At 40.0% G+C, this 17968-nt stretch overlaps 1 protein-coding gene across 1 annotated transcript in view; it reads left to right on the top strand.

Annotated features, from left to right (window-relative positions):
- The window catches only part of LOC131440649 (SCY1-like protein 2), a 375664-nt gene extending 365394 nt beyond the window's left edge, over positions 1-10270 (top strand). The window contains exon 14 of the mRNA XM_058612120.1: positions 10075-10270. Coding sequence (XP_058468103.1) covers positions 10075-10131 — 57 coding nt within the window. The 3' untranslated portion in view covers positions 10132-10270. The remainder of the gene's footprint in view (positions 1-10074) is intronic.
- Positions 10271-17968: the final 7698 nt, after the last annotated feature.

Genomic DNA, 17968 nt, shown 5'->3' with positions numbered 1-17968 from the left:
CTATGGAAAATCATGCACGACTACGGATTCCCGGACAAACTGATACGATTGGTCAAGGCTACGATGGATCGAGTTATGTGCGTTGTTCGAGTATCGGGGATAAACTCGAGTCCCTTCGAAACTCGCAGAGGGCTACGGCAAGGTGATGGCCTTTCGTGTCTGCTATTCAACATTGCTTTGGAGGGAAGATAAGATAGATAGATAGATGTGATAAGAAGAGCGAGGATAGACACGAGTGGCATGATTTTCAGAAAGTCCGTCCAGCTACTTGGTTTCGCTGATGATATTGATATTATAGCTTTGAGAAGATGGAAGATACGTACATCGGACTAAAGGCTGAGGCCAAGCGGATCGGACTAGACATCAATGTGTCAAAGACAAAGTACATGAAAGGCAGGGGCTCGAGAGAAGATAACGTCAGCCACCCATTACGAGTTCTGATTGGTGGTGATGAAATCGAAATGGTCGACGAGTTCGTGTACTTGGGCTTACTGGTGACTGCCGATAATGACACCAGCAGAAAAATTCAGAGACGCATATTGTCAGGGAATCAGGCTTACTTTGGACTACGCAGGACGTTTCGATCGAACAAAATTCGCCGTCGTACGAAGTTAACTATCTACAAAACGCTGATTAGACCGGTTATCCTCTACAGGCACGAGTCCTGGACAATGCTTGAGGAGGATCAACGCGCACTAGGTGTTTTTGAACGGAAGGTGCTGCGAACCATCTTCGGCGGAGTGCTACTAACAAAATATGTTGACAGAGTGTCGAACGCAGAGTTGTTGTCAGCGGCGAAATCGCTCGACACTATGAAAGCCCCCGGGACACATGGCATGCCGAACGCGGCTCTAAAGGTTGCTATAATCTTAAAACCGGACATGTTCAGGGAGGTTATGCAGATATATCTGGACGAGCGCACGTTCCCGCACATTTGGAAAAGGCAGAGTGCTACTAACAAACTATGCTATGCTAACTAAAGCTCATCAAGGAAGACGCGGATGGACAGAAACGCCCGTACGACTGCCAACGCAGCCTCCCTACGCGAGTGGAAAAGGAAATGGGACAACTCAACCAAGGGTAGGTGGACACATCAACTCATTCCAAGAGTCTCTGGATGGATCGACAGACCCCACGGCGAAGTAAACTTTGGTCTGACACAGTTCCTCACAGGTCACTGTTGTTTCAGGTGGTACCTACACAACTTCGACCATGCGGCATCTCCTGCTTACCCTGCTTACGCAAATGAGCTTGAGACAGCAGAACTCGTCCTGTTTGCCTGTTTTCGCTTTGCGACACAAAGGGATGGTCTACTGGATGTATGTGGCAGAGAAACTACACCAGAGAATCTAGTCCAGAGGATGTGAAACAGTGAGGAGAACTGGATCGCTGTATCGACCGCGACGTCCCAGATTTCTGGCATATTGCAGTGAAGTTGGAGCGCAATCGATTATCTCATTTCGGATTTGCATTTTTCATTGAAAGAAACTATCAAGATGCTGTACAGGATTCATTCTGCCTTTTAGAAGGACCAAATTGTGGAATTCTCTACGATATTTAGCACAGTTCGGATCATTTTTCTCGAATGATTTTCACACAGCGAAAAGTGCACGAAGAAAATCAAATTATTTTGGATTTTCACTAAACTGATGATTTCTACCCTCGATTTGCAAAGAAGTAATCTTAATAGTTCTTTAGATAACATTTAGAGCCATTAGGACGGCTGATTTTATATAATATTGTTCATTTTCCGTTTCTTGTTTTATTTCTCTATAATTCAAACCATCAGCAGCTGATGCATTCGTTCTTTCTTGAATTGAAACTAGCTTTGCGAGCAAACAGACACATCCGCCCGCAGTGCCAAATAATGCGAAACTGGTTTAATGATTTTCTCCCCTTGACAACCGGAAGGCAAATGAGAACGACCTGAGCGTTTGAAGTTTTTAACCACGCAGAAGGTGCGCTCTCCGATGCCGCTGTTTGAATGCGTCTTCTTGCCCCGACGTCGATTTTCGACCACGATTCCCCTTTTATAACGGTCAATTGGACATATGTGCCTGACTACCTCAAAATCGTCGTCCTTGCGCGAAAAACCCAGGCAAAAGTAAAGAGTTTTCCGCGTTGTTTTAAAATTTTCAGAAAACTTAATTTTTGAGTTTTTTTTTTTTTTTTTTTTTTCAAAGATATATTTTATTAAGGCACAATCACAATTAAGTTTATGATGCCAAGGGCTTGTCCCTGTGGGTCCTCAGGAAACACTCTTTTGAGTCTTTGAAGATCCGGCGTGTGTCTCTCATCGATGGGAGTGGTTCTTCGTGGCGGTGGTGATGAAAACATTTCAAAGGTTGTTGCATTCTTTTGTGGGTCCGCGGGAAACACCCCCGGGTTACGAGAACCCGGCGGGTGGCCCGCATGTTGACTGGGGCGGCTTTCCGTGGGCGATGATAATGATGTTGTCGAGAGAATGAAAAAAAAAATCATGGAGAAGTAAATGTTGTGGAAAACGGAGTGGAAAAAAGGGTATGAGAACGAATGACTAAAAACGACAAAGATCTAATTAGTTTACATCGAGATGGTGAAGAGACGGGGGGAGGGTTATGCGAAAAAGTTAGTGACAGCAAGAAGATCTTGTTAGTTTCGATAGAGATGGTAGACAGGCAGGGGATCGGGAGAATCGGGCGGATGTTAGTGACGAACCTGTGGGTGAAGATTATTCTTAACCTCGCCAAGGAAAGGAGAACTTTCTATGCCAGATGCAACGGATCACACTTGTACATTTATGTGTTTAAGGTACTTGTATATGAGCATCATATATGAAATATCCCGATTTGCCAACACATCTCGAACAGGTACAAATTTTTGAGTTGTTTGTGGTTATCTCACACTGTTCAAAATATTATCCTAAATTCCTGATCAGATTTTTGATGAAATAGTAAAAGAATTATGTTGCTGCCATTAATACAAGTCGAGATTTTCACGATCAAGTTCTGCCCCATAGTAAAGTAAGTCGTATTCAAGACAAAAAGTACAAGCGTTTGTATGCTCCGGCGTTCGGCACAAAAAGAACGTGCTGCTATCACACACGTGACATTTGTCGGAATGACAAATCGTCCTTGCGCGAAAAACCCAGGCAAAAGTAAAGAGTTTTCCGCGTTGTTTTAAAATTTTCAGAAAACCTAATTTTTGAGTTGTCTGTGGTTATCTCACACTGTTCAAAATATTATCCTAAATTCCTGATCATTTCTGATGAAATAGTGAAAGAATTATGTTGCTGCCATCTATACAACTCGAGATATTCACGATCAAGTTCTGCCCCCTAGTAAAGTAAGTCGTATTCACGACGAAAAGTACAAGCGTTTGTATGCTCCGGCATTCGGCACAAAAAGAACGTGCTGCTATCACAAACGTGACATTTGTCGGAATGACTCTATGTGCTTTCTATCAAAATTTACGTTAGGGTGCCGGCAATCGAACACTGCTGGCAACCTAACACCTTCCCCTACTTTATAAATAGTATTGAAAAATCTGGCACGAATTGAAAATATAGGAGAACCAACAATGATAATAACAATAACGTCTTATGATTATTGTTTTATTATTATTATAACTTTAACTTTTGAAGTTTGTTCAAGATAAGTAAACAAACCGTTATAATTAATTAATATTATAATGTATTTCAGACAGGATAGAAAAATTTAGCATAAACATACCATGTCGGCCTTCAAACAAATGTGAATTTTCAGCGGCGTTAGGAAATTTTATTCAGTCGCAACATTTGAATTTGTATTTTCCAGGAGAAATAAACGCGGCTCTAAAGGTTGCTATAATCTTAAAACCGGACATGTTCAGGGAGGTTATGCAGATATATCTGGACGAGCGCACGTTCCCGCACATTTGGAAAAGGCAGAGTGCTACTAACAAACTATGCTATGCTAACTAAAGCTCATCAAGGAAGACGCGGATGGACAGAAACGCCCGTACGACTGCCAACGCAGCCTCCCTACGCGAGTGGAAAAGGAAATGGGACAACTCAACCAAGGGTAGGTGGACACATCAACTCATTCCAAGAGTCTCTGGATGGATCGACAGACCCCACGGCGAAGTAAACTTTGGTCTGACACAGTTCCTCACAGGTCACTGTTGTTTCAGGTGGTACCTACACAACTTCGACCATGCGGCATCTCCTGCTTACCCTGCTTACGCAAATGAGCTTGAGACAGCAGAACTCGTCCTGTTTGCCTGTTTTCGCTTTGCGACACAAAGGGATGGTCTACTGGATGTATGTGGCAGAGAAACTACACCAGAGAATCTAGTCCAGAGGATGTGAAACAGTGAGGAGAACTGGATCGCTGTATCGACCGCGACGTCCCAGATTTCTGGCATATTGCAGTGAAGTTGGAGCGCAATCGATTATCTCATTTCGGATTTGCATTTTTCATTGAAAGAAACTATCAAGATGCTGTACAGGATTCATTCTGCCTTTTAGAAGGACCAAATTGTGGAATTCTCTACGATATTTAGCACAGTTCGGATCATTTTTCTCGAATGATTTTCACACAGCGAAAAGCGCACGAAGAAAATCAAATTATTTTGGATTTTCACTAAACTGATGATTTCTACCCTCGATTTGCAAAGAAGTAATCTTAATAGTTCTTTAGATAACATTTAGAGCCATTAGGACGGCTGATTTTATATAATATTGTTCATTTTCCGTTTCTTGTTTTATTTCTCTATAATGCAAACCATCAGCAGCTGATGCATTCGTTCTTTCTTGAATTGAAACTAGCTTTGCGAGCAAACAGACACATCCGCCCGCAGTGCCAAATAATGCGAAACTGGTTTAATGATTTTCTCCCCTTGACAACCGGAAGGCAAATGAGAACGACCTGAGCGTTTGAAGTTTTTAACCACGCAGAAGGTGCGCTCTCCGATGCCGCTGTTTGAATGCGTCTTCTTGCCCCGACGTCGATTTTCGACCACGATTCCCCTTTTATAACGGTCAATTGGACATATGTGCCTGACTACCTCAAAATCGTCGTCCTTGCGCGAAAAACCCAGGCAAAAGTAAAGAGTTTTCCGCGTTGTTTTAAAATTTTCAGAAAACTTAATTTTTGAGTTGTTTGTGGTTATCTCACACTGTTCAAAATATTATCCTAAATTCCTGATCAGATTTTTGATGAAATAGTAAAAGAATTATGTTGCTGCCATTAATACAAGTCGAGATTTTCACGATCAAGTTCTGCCCCATAGTAAAGTAAGTCGTATTCAAGACAAAAAGTACAAGCGTTTGTATGCTCCGGCGTTCGGCACAAAAAGAACGTGCTGCTATCACACACGTGACATTTGTCGGAATGACAAATCGTCCTTGCGCGAAAAACCCAGGCAAAAGTAAAGAGTTTTCCGCGTTGTTTTAAAATTTTCAGAAAACCTAATTTTTGAGTTGTCTGTGGTTATCTCACACTGTTCAAAATATTATCCTAAATTCCTGATCATTTCTGATGAAATAGTGAAAGAATTATGTTGCTGCCATCTATACAACTCGAGATATTCACGATCAAGTTCTGCCCCCTAGTAAAGTAAGTCGTATTCACGACGAAAAGTACAAGCGTTTGTATGCTCCGGCATTCGGCACAAAAAGAACGTGCTGCTATCACAAACGTGACATTTGTCGGAATGACTCTATGTGCTTTCTATCAAAATTTACGTTAGGGTGCCGGCAATCGAACACTGCTGGCAACCTAACACCTTCCCCTACTTTATAAATAGTATTGAAAAATCTGGCACGAATTGAAAATATAGGAGAACCAACAATGATAATAACAATAACGTCTTATGATTATTGTTTTATTATTATTATAACTTTAACTTTTGAAGTTTGTTCAAGATAAGTAAACAAACCGTTATAATTAATTAATATTATAATGTATTTCAGACAGGATAGAAAAATTTAGCATAAACATACCATGTCGGCCTTCAAACAAATGTGAATTTTCAGCGGCGTTAGGAAATTTTATTCAGTCGCAACATTTGAATTTGTATTTTCCAGGAGAAATAAACGCGGCTCTAAAGGTTGCTATAATCTTAAAACCGGACATGTTCAGGGAGGTTATGCAGATATATCTGGACGAGCGCACGTTCCCGCACATTTGGAAAAGGCAGAGTGCTACTAACAAACTATGCTATGCTAACTAAAGCTCATCAAGGAAGACGCGGATGGACAGAAACGCCCGTACGACTGCCAACGCAGCCTCCCTACGCGAGTGGAAAAGGAAATGGGACAACTCAACCAAGGGTAGGTGGACACATCAACTCATTCCAAGAGTCTCTGGATGGATCGACAGACCCCACGGCGAAGTAAACTTTGGTCTGACACAGTTCCTCACAGGTCACTGTTGTTTCAGGTGGTACCTACACAACTTCGACCATGCGGCATCTCCTGCTTACCCTGCTTACGCAAATGAGCTTGAGACAGCAGAACTCGTCCTGTTTGCCTGTTTTCGCTTTGCGACACAAAGGGATGGTCTACTGGATGTATGTGGCAGAGAAACTACACCAGAGAATCTAGTCCAGAGGATGTGAAACAGTGAGGAGAACTGGATCGCTGTATCGACCGCGACGTCCCAGATTTCTGGCATATTGCAGTGAAGTTGGAGCGCAATCGATTATCTCATTTCGGATTTGCATTTTTCATTGAAAGAAACTATCAAGATGCTGTACAGGATTCATTCTGCCTTTTAGAAGGACCAAATTGTGGAATTCTCTACGATATTTAGCACAGTTCGGATCATTTTTCTCGAATGATTTTCACACAGCGAAAAGCGCACGAAGAAAATCAAATTATTTTGGATTTTCACTAAACTGATGATTTCTACCCTCGATTTGCAAAGAAGTAATCTTAATAGTTCTTTAGATAACATTTAGAGCCATTAGGACGGCTGATTTTATATAATATTGTTCATTTTCCGTTTCTTGTTTTATTTCTCTATAATGCAAACCATCAGCAGCTGATGCATTCGTTCTTTCTTGAATTGAAACTAGCTTTGCGAGCAAACAGACACATCCGCCCGCAGTGCCAAATAATGCGAAACTGGTTTAATGATTTTCTCCCCTTGACAACCGGAAGGCAAATGAGAACGACCTGAGCGTTTGAAGTTTTTAACCACGCAGAAGGTGCGCTCTCCGATGCCGCTGTTTGAATGCGTCTTCTTGCCCCGACGTCGATTTTCGACCACGATTCCCCTTTTATAACGGTCAATTGGACATATGTGCCTGACTACCTCAAAATCGTCGTCCTTGCGCGAAAAACCCAGGCAAAAGTAAAGAGTTTTCCGCGTTGTTTTAAAATTTTCAGAAAACTTAATTTTTGAGTTGTTTGTGGTTATCTCACACTGTTCAAAATATTATCCTAAATTCCTGATCAGATTTTTGATGAAATAGTAAAAGAATTATGTTGCTGCCATTAATACAAGTCGAGATTTTCACGATCAAGTTCTGCCCCATAGTAAAGTAAGTCGTATTCAAGACAAAAAGTACAAGCGTTTGTATGCTCCGGCGTTCGGCACAAAAAGAACGTGCTGCTATCACACACGTGACATTTGTCGGAATGACAAATCGTCCTTGCGCGAAAAACCCAGGCAAAAGTAAAGAGTTTTCCGCGTTGTTTTAAAATTTTCAGAAAACCTAATTTTTGAGTTGTCTGTGGTTATCTCACACTGTTCAAAATATTATCCTAAATTCCTGATCATTTCTGATGAAATAGTGAAAGAATTATGTTGCTGCCATCTATACAACTCGAGATATTCACGATCAAGTTCTGCCCCCTAGTAAAGTAAGTCGTATTCACGACGAAAAGTACAAGCGTTTGTATGCTCCGGCATTCGGCACAAAAAGAACGTGCTGCTATCACAAACGTGACATTTGTCGGAATGACTCTATGTGCTTTCTATCAAAATTTACGTTAGGGTGCCGGCAATCGAACACTGCTGGCAACCTAACACCTTCCCCTACTTTATAAATAGTATTGAAAAATCTGGCACGAATTGAAAATATAGGAGAACCAACAATGATAATAACAATAACGTCTTATGATTATTGTTTTATTATTATTATAACTTTAACTTTTGAAGTTTGTTCAAGATAAGTAAACAAACCGTTATAATTAATTAATATTATAATGTATTTCAGACAGGATAGAAAAATTTAGCATAAACATACCATGTCGGCCTTCAAACAAATGTGAATTTTCAGCGGCGTTAGGAAATTTTATTCAGTCGCAACATTTGAATTTGTATTTTCCAGGAGAAATAAAACACAAATTAATCTGTATATGTGGCAACCCTGTTTCGCACGGCATATTCCGAAACGACACACACACTAGCATATATATGTGTTCTACATCAATACTTTCATATTCGCATTACGAGAGAACCTTACCGTCGTATTCGGATGTTTTAGTGACGGCGCTAACTTTTTCAACTACCCTTTTGATGAACTTGATGCTTTTGGTAGGAAATAGAGAAAATTGAATTAATTCCTTATGATGATCTATGGAACTGAAAAGTGCCTTGAATTGTCACAAAACATAGGTATCCCGAGAGTATTTTAAAATCTCTCCAGACTCCCCAGATCATTAGAGACCTTCCCAGTTTCGATGGGAACCCTATAAATGTATAATGTTGGACGAGTTTACTGACTGTACACGCCAAGAGCCATGTCTAAAAGCAGTTTTAGACATGGCTCTTGGCGTGTACAGTCAGTAAACTCGTCCAACATTATACTAGGAAATCATTGTGATTTCCAATTGGATTCCAAAATGAAACAATCCATTTCGGGCGGAATTCGAATCAAAATACCTTAGTAAAGTTTGTGTTCATGACATTAGTGAAATTTGTGTTCATGCTCGTGCTTATATTGTAGAACAGCGTTGCGTAAAATATTTTAAATGTTACACCCTACTTGACGAAAAATGTTTGTAATCTTTCTGAGCATATTTTGTACATCATTGCACATGCAATAAAACACAAACGGCTCATCCGAGTTTAAAATAATATTCCAAATAATTGTGTAATATAATTTCATTCAAATGGCTTCCTCGGCTGGCCTTGCAGTACGCCATACGGTCGGTCCAATTTTTTAGTACATTTTCGGTTGTATGCAGCTTTATTTCAGCTATGGCTGCACGAATGTTGTCCTCCAAGGCTTGAATTGTCTCTGGCTGGTCCACATAACACGTATCTTTGACAGCCCCCAAAGATAATAGTCTAACGGCGTCAAATCACAGCTCCGACGCGGCCAAACGACATCCGAATTACGACTGATAATTCGATCTTCGAAGACTGTGCGCAGAAGATCGATCATAGCGTTGGCTGTGTGGCACGGAGCGCCGTCTTGTTGGAACCAAATGGTGTCCAAGTCTTCCTCTTCAAGTAATGAGAAGAACCAATCGCTAATCATGCCGTGGCGGCGGCTCCTGCCTCATTTTCGAAGAAAAATTTCCCAATAATGCCGCCAGACCAAAATTCGCACCAAACGTCACTCTCTAAGGATGCATCGTCTTCTACATGATAAAGTGCGGGTTTTCCGTCCTCCAGAAGCGACAATTTTGCTTATTAACATGCCCGCCGAGATGAAAATGTGCCTCATCCGAGAAGATGATTTTTTGTCAAAAATCGGCGTCTTCTTCAAGCTGATCGCAAGCCCAGTTGGCACTATTTTCACGTGTTCCTCAAGCGTGTACACAACCATTTTCGTTCAGCGGAAGGATAAAACTAAGTTTCTGTCAAATCAGAAGTGACATCAAGGTTACCAATGTCGAAATAACCACTAGTTCAAAAAAAAGTTGGATGGCGGACTCTGTACATATTTATAATTTCACTGAAGATAAGTGTTTAAAAGAACGTTGGACGTTAACGAAAAATTTTTGTTTTGACGAGAAATCGTTTGGCCAGAATACCGTTTCAAAGCTTAAAGTAATGTAAATTAGACGTACCCTTTTTTAAATAAATATTTTATTCATTTCTTTATATATTGAACACTAATTACTAACTTCGGAACTATCTCACTTTCTTTCCACAGGGTTGGAAGCATTATTCTCAGCAGAGAATGAACTTAAATGAGAACCAATTCAACTAGAACATTAGAGAAGGTTTTTGGTAATTCTGTATTCCACAAGTTTCGGAGAAAATTATCATTTGAAATAACAATTGAAATAGAAATAATCTGCTTGATATCAATAAATTTATCAAATCCCGTCGCAACACTGTTTGAATTATTGTATCCATGCTAACAGTGTCTTTCTTACAAACAAGTTTATGATACAGATGCGCAACCCTTACAGATAAAATCTAGAACCTTATATGAAATTGAAAAAAAATTCGACATATAATAAATTAGAGATAAAAATTCGACATATAATTAATATAGAAACATTAATCGACGGAAATGTAACTTTTATTTATGATAGTTCGATCACGTTCATCAACCCGACTATTTATTCCGACTAGAAATCTATTTCAATTTAAATTTAAAACCACAATAATTGTCGATTCTTTAAATTTAGATGAAAATTCGATTGTTTGGTGTATCGGATACAAAACTAAAGTTGTGTCTCAAAATCGATTAAATGCGTTCCGGAGTGGCACTTACTAGTTGCAATCGATTTTATGGATTAAGATGCTCGATAAGAATGCATTTGGGACTCAAAATAATGTTGAGTGAATTTTTGACCAAGAAGATATTTTTTCCGGTTGGTTCAGATTGATTAGGATAATTCACGAAAGCATGCTTTCGCGCTCACGTCGCTTATTTAGTAATATTCGTGGATCTGATAATATCATCTTTAATATAGAATGTGCTATTTGGACAAGACCTTTTTAAATTTTAAATGTTCCGCCATTTTGGGAAATAAACATGATTTATTTATGATATACAATGTCATTTTCGATAATTCACTCAGAATGCTCAGAAATAATATCGTTCAAATGACCACCTTCATAAGATCCATGAAAAGCAACTCTTTTAGGGTACTTTACATTGTATTTGACAACAGTTTGAGCGAAGGAGTAGCAATTTCTGCTGTGATATTACTTTTCATTCTTCAGTAGTCTTCGGTTTGTTTGCATACCCCACACTCTTTAAATAGCGCCACAGAAAAAGTGGGTGGATAATGTCCGATACACAACTGGATGTGTTCGGATTGTAGTGCGGTTTTTTAAGTGATTTCTTTCGGCATGAAGAGCCATCCCCAAATGTACATCGGTGATTAGTGAAGAGATCCAGAGGAAGCGGCACCGGACCCACCTAGTTATCAGCGAGAGAATATCGCAGCCTAAGTAATCGTAAGTAATTTTAATCTTTTTAATTAATCACTATTGCATAAGTTTAACGCTATCTAACATTTCTTACCCATAAAAGTTAATAAAAGTACATTATAGTGAAGTGAAATTAATTTTAGCAAAGTTAAACAAATCAGTGAGTGAAAAATGGAACAGCACATCGCTGCTCTCAATCAGCAGATCGCCTCACAGGAGGACGAAATCCAGCAACTAAGAATTGAGCTTGTAGGTGCGTCAGAAGCTGCCCAAGCGGCCCAAGTAGCAGCTGCTGAGGCTAGAGCAAATATGCTACATCGAGTAGCAGGGTATCCCGAGAGTATTTTAAAATCTCTCCAGACTCCTCAGATCATTAGAAACCTTCCCAGTTTCGATGGGAACCCTATAAAATTACATTCTTTTATTAGAGCCATTGATAGTTTAATGCCAACTATCAATAGAGCTGTTGGAACAGATTATCACCAAGTTTGGATTCAAGCAATTCGAACCAAAAAAGTGGGAGAAGCAGACAATATTCTCGAATTGTACGGTACAAATTTGAATTGGACCGACATTATTTTTACAAATTTGAATTAAACCGACATAAAACAAAATTTAATTACACATTAGAGACCGACGGGACGAGGTGTCTTTGACACGCGACCTCTTCGATATTCGCCAAGTGAGCACTGTAGAAAAATTCCACAGAAAAATCTCTCATGCGGTGTCTCTGTTAGTGATTTTGCTGAACATCAGTAAAGAGCACACACCTGTGAAAGCTGCGAAGAACAATTTTTATCACCAGCTAGCACTAAAAGTATTTTTGGGAGGATTAAAAGATCCGTTAGGACCAATAATGAGACCTTTCTTTTGAATCTAAAATTAGATTGGATAAACGGTCTCCGAGAAAATCGATTTCACGTTTTTAGTTCATGTTGCACATTTTACCCCAGAACTTCCGAACCGGAAGTCGGATCCAAATGAAATTCAATAGCAACCTATGAAACTACAAGGCCTTCAATATAAATCTCAGTTGAAGAAAATCGGTTGAATGGTCTCTGAGTAAATCGAGTGCACTTTTTCTTCATTTTTTTTGCACATTTTACCCCGTTATTCCCAAACCGGAAGTCCGATCCGAGTAAAATTCAATTGCACCCTATAAGACCAAGAGACCTTTTATTTGAATACAAGTTTGTGAAAATCGGTCCAGCCATCTCCGAGAAAATCGAGTGCACGTTTTTGTTACGTACACACATACACACACGCAGGCTGATGTGTCGAAAGTCTTTAGCTGCTCTTGTACCTTAACACTTTTTGGGAATAGGGATGATAAGGGCTGTTTTCCAGTCGTCTGGGAGTTCGTCGCGTTCCCATATTCTGTTGTAGCATCTGAGTAGTACTCTCTTTCCTTCCGGGGGTAGGTGACTTATTAGTGGGTAAGTTATACTACACTGAAATGAAAATCTTATTTATATTCATTAGATTTGTCATATGAATCATATGCAGAATATAATTCATAGAAATTATATGGAAACTTATAATCTTTATTTAATGTGTACGTCAAATCTATATGGACGTTATCATAATGAAAGTTATAAAAATATCCCATATAATTTATATGGAAATCCGATGGAAGTCGTGAATCGTACTGCTTGAAGCTGAAGAAATAGTTGTGTCTCCGATATTCATCAACTGTTCCAGACCATTTTTTTTCAGGAAGTTCCGCATCTCAATGTAATTTTAAATCACTGACAAGACAGCTCATCCAACTTCGTTCAAGGATATGCGTTAACGGACCATGAAATATATATCCGGTACATTTCATTGCTCTATCTGTCTAGTAAGATTCATTTTTATTTTCAGTCTCGGGATCTCACTTCTCTTTCGCATTCGCAAATGTCATGAGGTGCTCCCTTACCGAACGGAATACTAGTAAAGCTTGAATCCTCAAAGAAAAGTAGTAGTTGGCGATTATCTGCTATTCGTATGAGCTCCATTGAAATATATATATATATATATATATATATATATATATATATATATATATATATATATATATATATATATATATATATATATATATATATATATATATATATATATATATATATATATATATATATATATATATATATATATATATATATATATATACATATATATATATATATATATATATATATATATATATATAATGAGAACAATAAGCTAGATCCAAAGATTGCCCACTTTTTAAACAAGAAGTCGCCATCATCAAACTACAGACAGTACAAAACTTAACCTTCCTAGAAGCCAGAAAAAAAGTTTTAGCTGCACCCGATCCTAGAGACACAATAATCAATGAGCTATAAAATGAAATAGCGGAATTAAGAAACCAGTTTCGGACCAAAGCGACGGAACTACTGAATAGAAAAGATGCGGAAATTAGTCAGCTCAAAAATGAACTTCAAGCAACAAAGGCCACCAACATTAAAATACTAGCTGAATTGGCAGCCATTCGAACCGCGATAGCATCTACCAGTGGTAACCAACCCCCAGGCAGAGAGCGACAGCACAATCAGCTTTAAACACCGCTTCCGGGAAAGACAAGAGCAAAAAACTGCCGCAGCTACTAAGCCCAATACCAAAAATAGAGGACGAGGAATCAAATATCAATGCTGCAATCATCTCTCAAATAATCTGCCCACCATGGCTCACAAAATCCCAACAGTCCGAAACTGAACAACCCACAGACAACAGTCCGCACCCAGAATCGCTAGATGTTCTCAACACAGCTTCCATGTCCTTCAACGATTTGGAGGCACACATTGATTTAACAGAATAGACAAACAATCAACTAACAATCAACAGTCAGCCGAAATAAAGAAGGACAACACAATTTCACACAACAGCTCACAATATTCCTATGAAACCCACCCTCGGGAATCACCCCCGATTACGGATATCCCGCCGTACAACGATTCCCCCGTGACGGCTGGTGATCCCGGGGAATCGAATTTTTACCCGGTAAGAACCATTGTTATACAGCACAACGAACCTACTTCTAGTACCTTTTTTCGTAAACACACAGACAATCTACCTTTGTTCCACCCGATCTCCGCCTCGCAGATGCAAAGCATTCAAACAACGAGAAACCAACAGACAACCACCCTAGATAGCTGGAACACCAGCATAGCTCGACATGAAATACCAATCAGCGTAGCAATAGACACTATGATTCCACATAATGAACCGCCCACCCACGGGTCATCCCTGTATTCGAACGTTCCGCTATCTAGTGATGCACTCGCAACAGCAGGTGATTCTGAGGACCCGTGCTTAACCCGGGTAAGTAACGGACACACTAAAAAAAGGAAAAGAAATTCTGCCCCAATCTTCTCAGGCAACAATCCGAACCAGAAGATGAAGTAAAAACACCGCAGGAACCGGAAAAGGAGCTAGGAGGAACAGAACGCCCAGCCACGGTAAAGCTTCACTGGCATTCGACTAGAAAACCCAGCAGACTCCCACATAATGGGAAGCCCCCTCGAACCACTCCCACTCGTAATAGTTCCACACCCCAGTGATGCACTCGCGACGGCAGGTGGTTCCGAGAAACCGGGCATCTCCCCCGTAAGCATAAAACCAATACAACCTTCAGAACAAAACACTGGTCCCCAACCTTACAGCTTCAACCCAAAAAAAGTCTCCAAGCTAAACCAACAGCATCCGTCATCCACATTATCTTCCCGCTGACCCCCTACCAGTTTCGGAGGGATCAAAGGCCTCGGAGGGATGCAATGAGGTCAACAAACTCAACTCCCATCGGCCGGAGGAGACGGGCTACCGGTGTCTCACTTACCATCAACGGAATCGCCACAATCGACCCCGTCATAATTGCTGAAGAAATGAGCAGACATTTTTCGGCATTATCCGCCGACATGCACCCTTCATTCCAACCCAGAAAAGCAAGACTGGAACGTTTAAAAACAATCTTTCCACCTGACACAGGCCAATCGTTCAATGTGCCTTTTTCCGGCACTGAACTTCAACACGCACTGACCACCGCTCACGGAAAGTCGGCAGGAGCGGATACACTGAGCTAAATTTTCTTTTTCACATTATATGATATTCTAATGATTTTGCACTATTAGCATTTCCAATAATAGTTACAAGATGTGTTCAACATCATGTCAAATATATGAGCTAATCTTATGAAACATAAAACTCTTCTTAACGTTATATTTACAGGATTTCCATATAACGAATGAAATTTCCAGTCTGAGTCAAATTGATTGGCGCGTCTTATAACCATTACTAGATATCCGCACAACATACATTGGAACAATTTATGAAGCGCATATTATATTCACTTCGATTTTATTTAGATAGGTTCATATATACCATATGACTTTTATAAAATATATATATATATATATATATATATATATATATATATATATATATATATATATATATATATATATATATATATATATATATATATATATATATATATATATATATATATATATATATATATATATATATATATATATATATATATATATATATATATATATATATATATATATATAAATTTTATAAAAGTCATATGGTATATATGAACCTATCTAAATAAAATCGAAGTGAATATAATATGCGCTTCATAAATTGTTCCAATGTATGTTGTGCGGATATCTAGTAATGGTTATAAGACGCGCCAATCAATTTGACTCAGACTGGAAATTTCATTCGTTATATGGAAATCCTGTAAATATAACGTTAAGAAGAGTTTTATGTTTCATAAGATTAGCTCATATATTTGACATGATGTTGAACACATCTTGTAACTATTATTGGAAATGCTAATAGTGCAAAATCATTAGAATATCATATAATGTGAAAAAGAAAATTTAGCTCAGTGTATCCGCTCCTGCCGACTTTCCGTGAGCGGTGGTCAGTGCGTGTTGAAGTTCAGTGCCGGAAAAAGGCACATTGAACGATTGGCCTGTGTCAGGTGGAAAGATTGTTTTTAAACGTTCCAGTCTTGCTTTTCTGGGTTGGAATGAAGGGTGCAGAGCGGTGTCGGCGGATAATGCCGAAAAATGTCTGCTCATTTCTTCAGCAATTATGACGGGGTCGATTGTGGCGATTCCGTTGATGGTAAGTGAGACACCGGTAGCCCGTCTCCTCCGGCCGATGGGAGTTGAGTTTGTTGACCTCATTGCATCCCTCCGAGGCCTTTGATCCCTCCGAAACTGGTAGGGGGTCAGCGGGAAGATAATGTGGATGACGGATGCTGTTGGTTTAGCTTGGAGACTTTTTTTGGGTTGAAGCTGTAAGGTTGGGGACCAGTGTTTTGTTCTGAAGGTTGTATTGGTTTTATGCTTACGGGGGAGATGCCCGGTTTCTCGGAACCACCTGCCGTCGCGAGTGCATCACTGGGGTGTGGAACTATTACGAGTGGGAGTGGTTCGAGGGGGCTTCCCATTATGTGGGAGTCTGCTGGGTTTTCTAGTCGAATGCCAGTGAAGCTTTACCGTGGCTGGGCGTTCTGTTCCTCCTAGCTCCTTTTCCGGTTCCTGCGGTGTTTTTACTTCATCTTCTGGTTCGGATTGTTGCCTGAGAAGATTGGGGCAGAATTTCTTTTCCTTTTTTTAGTGTGTCCGTTACTTACCCGGGTTAAGCACGGGTCCTCAGAATCACCTGCTGTTGCGAGTGCATCACTAGATAGCGGAACGTTCGAATACAGGGATGACCCGTGGGTGGGCGGTTCATTATGTGGAATCATAGTGTCTATTGCTACGCTGATTGGTATTTCATGTCGAGCTATGCTGGTGTTCCAGCTATCTAGGGTGGTTGTCTGTTGGTTTCTCGTTGTTTGAATGCTTTGCATCTGCGAGGCGGAGATCGGGTGGAACAAAGGTAGATTGTCTGTGTGTTTACGAAAAAAGGTACTAGAAGTAGGTTCGTTGTGCTGTATAACAATGGTTCTTACCGGGTAAAAATTCGATTCCCCGGGATCACCAGCCGTCACGGGGGAATCGTTGTACGGCGGGATATCCGTAATCGGGGGTGATTCCCGAGGGTGGGTTTCATAGGAATATTGTGAGCTGTTGTGTGAAATTGTGTTGTCCTTCTTTATTTCGGCTGACTGTTGATTGTTAGTTGATTGTTTGTCTATTCTGTTAAATCAATGTGTGCCTCCAAATCGTTGAAGGACATGGAAGCTGTGTTGAGAACATCTAGCGATTCTGGGTGCGGACTGTTGTCTGTGGGTTGTTCAGTTTCGGACTGTTGGGATTTTGTGAGCCATGGTGGGCAGATTATTTGAGAGATGATTGCAGCATTGATATTTGATTCCTCGTCCTCTATTTTTGGTATTGGGCTTAGTAGCTGCGGCAGTTTTTTGCTCTTGTCTTTCCCGGAAGCGGTGTTTAAAGCTGATTGTGCTGTCGCTCTCTGCCTGGGGGTTGGTTACCACTGGTAGATGCTATCGCGGTTCGAATGGCTGCCAATTCAGCTAGTATTTTAATGTTGGTGGCCTTTGTTGCTTGAAGTTCATTTTTGAGCTGACTAATTTCCGCATCTTTTCTATTCAGTAGTTCCGTCGCTTTGGTCCGAAACTGGTTTCTTAATTCCGCTATTTCATTTTATAGCTCATTGATTATTGTGTC

Source organism: Malaya genurostris, chromosome 1 (assembly GCF_030247185.1).
Source record: "Malaya genurostris strain Urasoe2022 chromosome 1, Malgen_1.1, whole genome shotgun sequence".
Taxonomy (NCBI): domain Eukaryota; kingdom Metazoa; phylum Arthropoda; class Insecta; order Diptera; family Culicidae; genus Malaya; species Malaya genurostris.
This window is presented reverse-complemented; position numbering and strand designations above follow the sequence as displayed.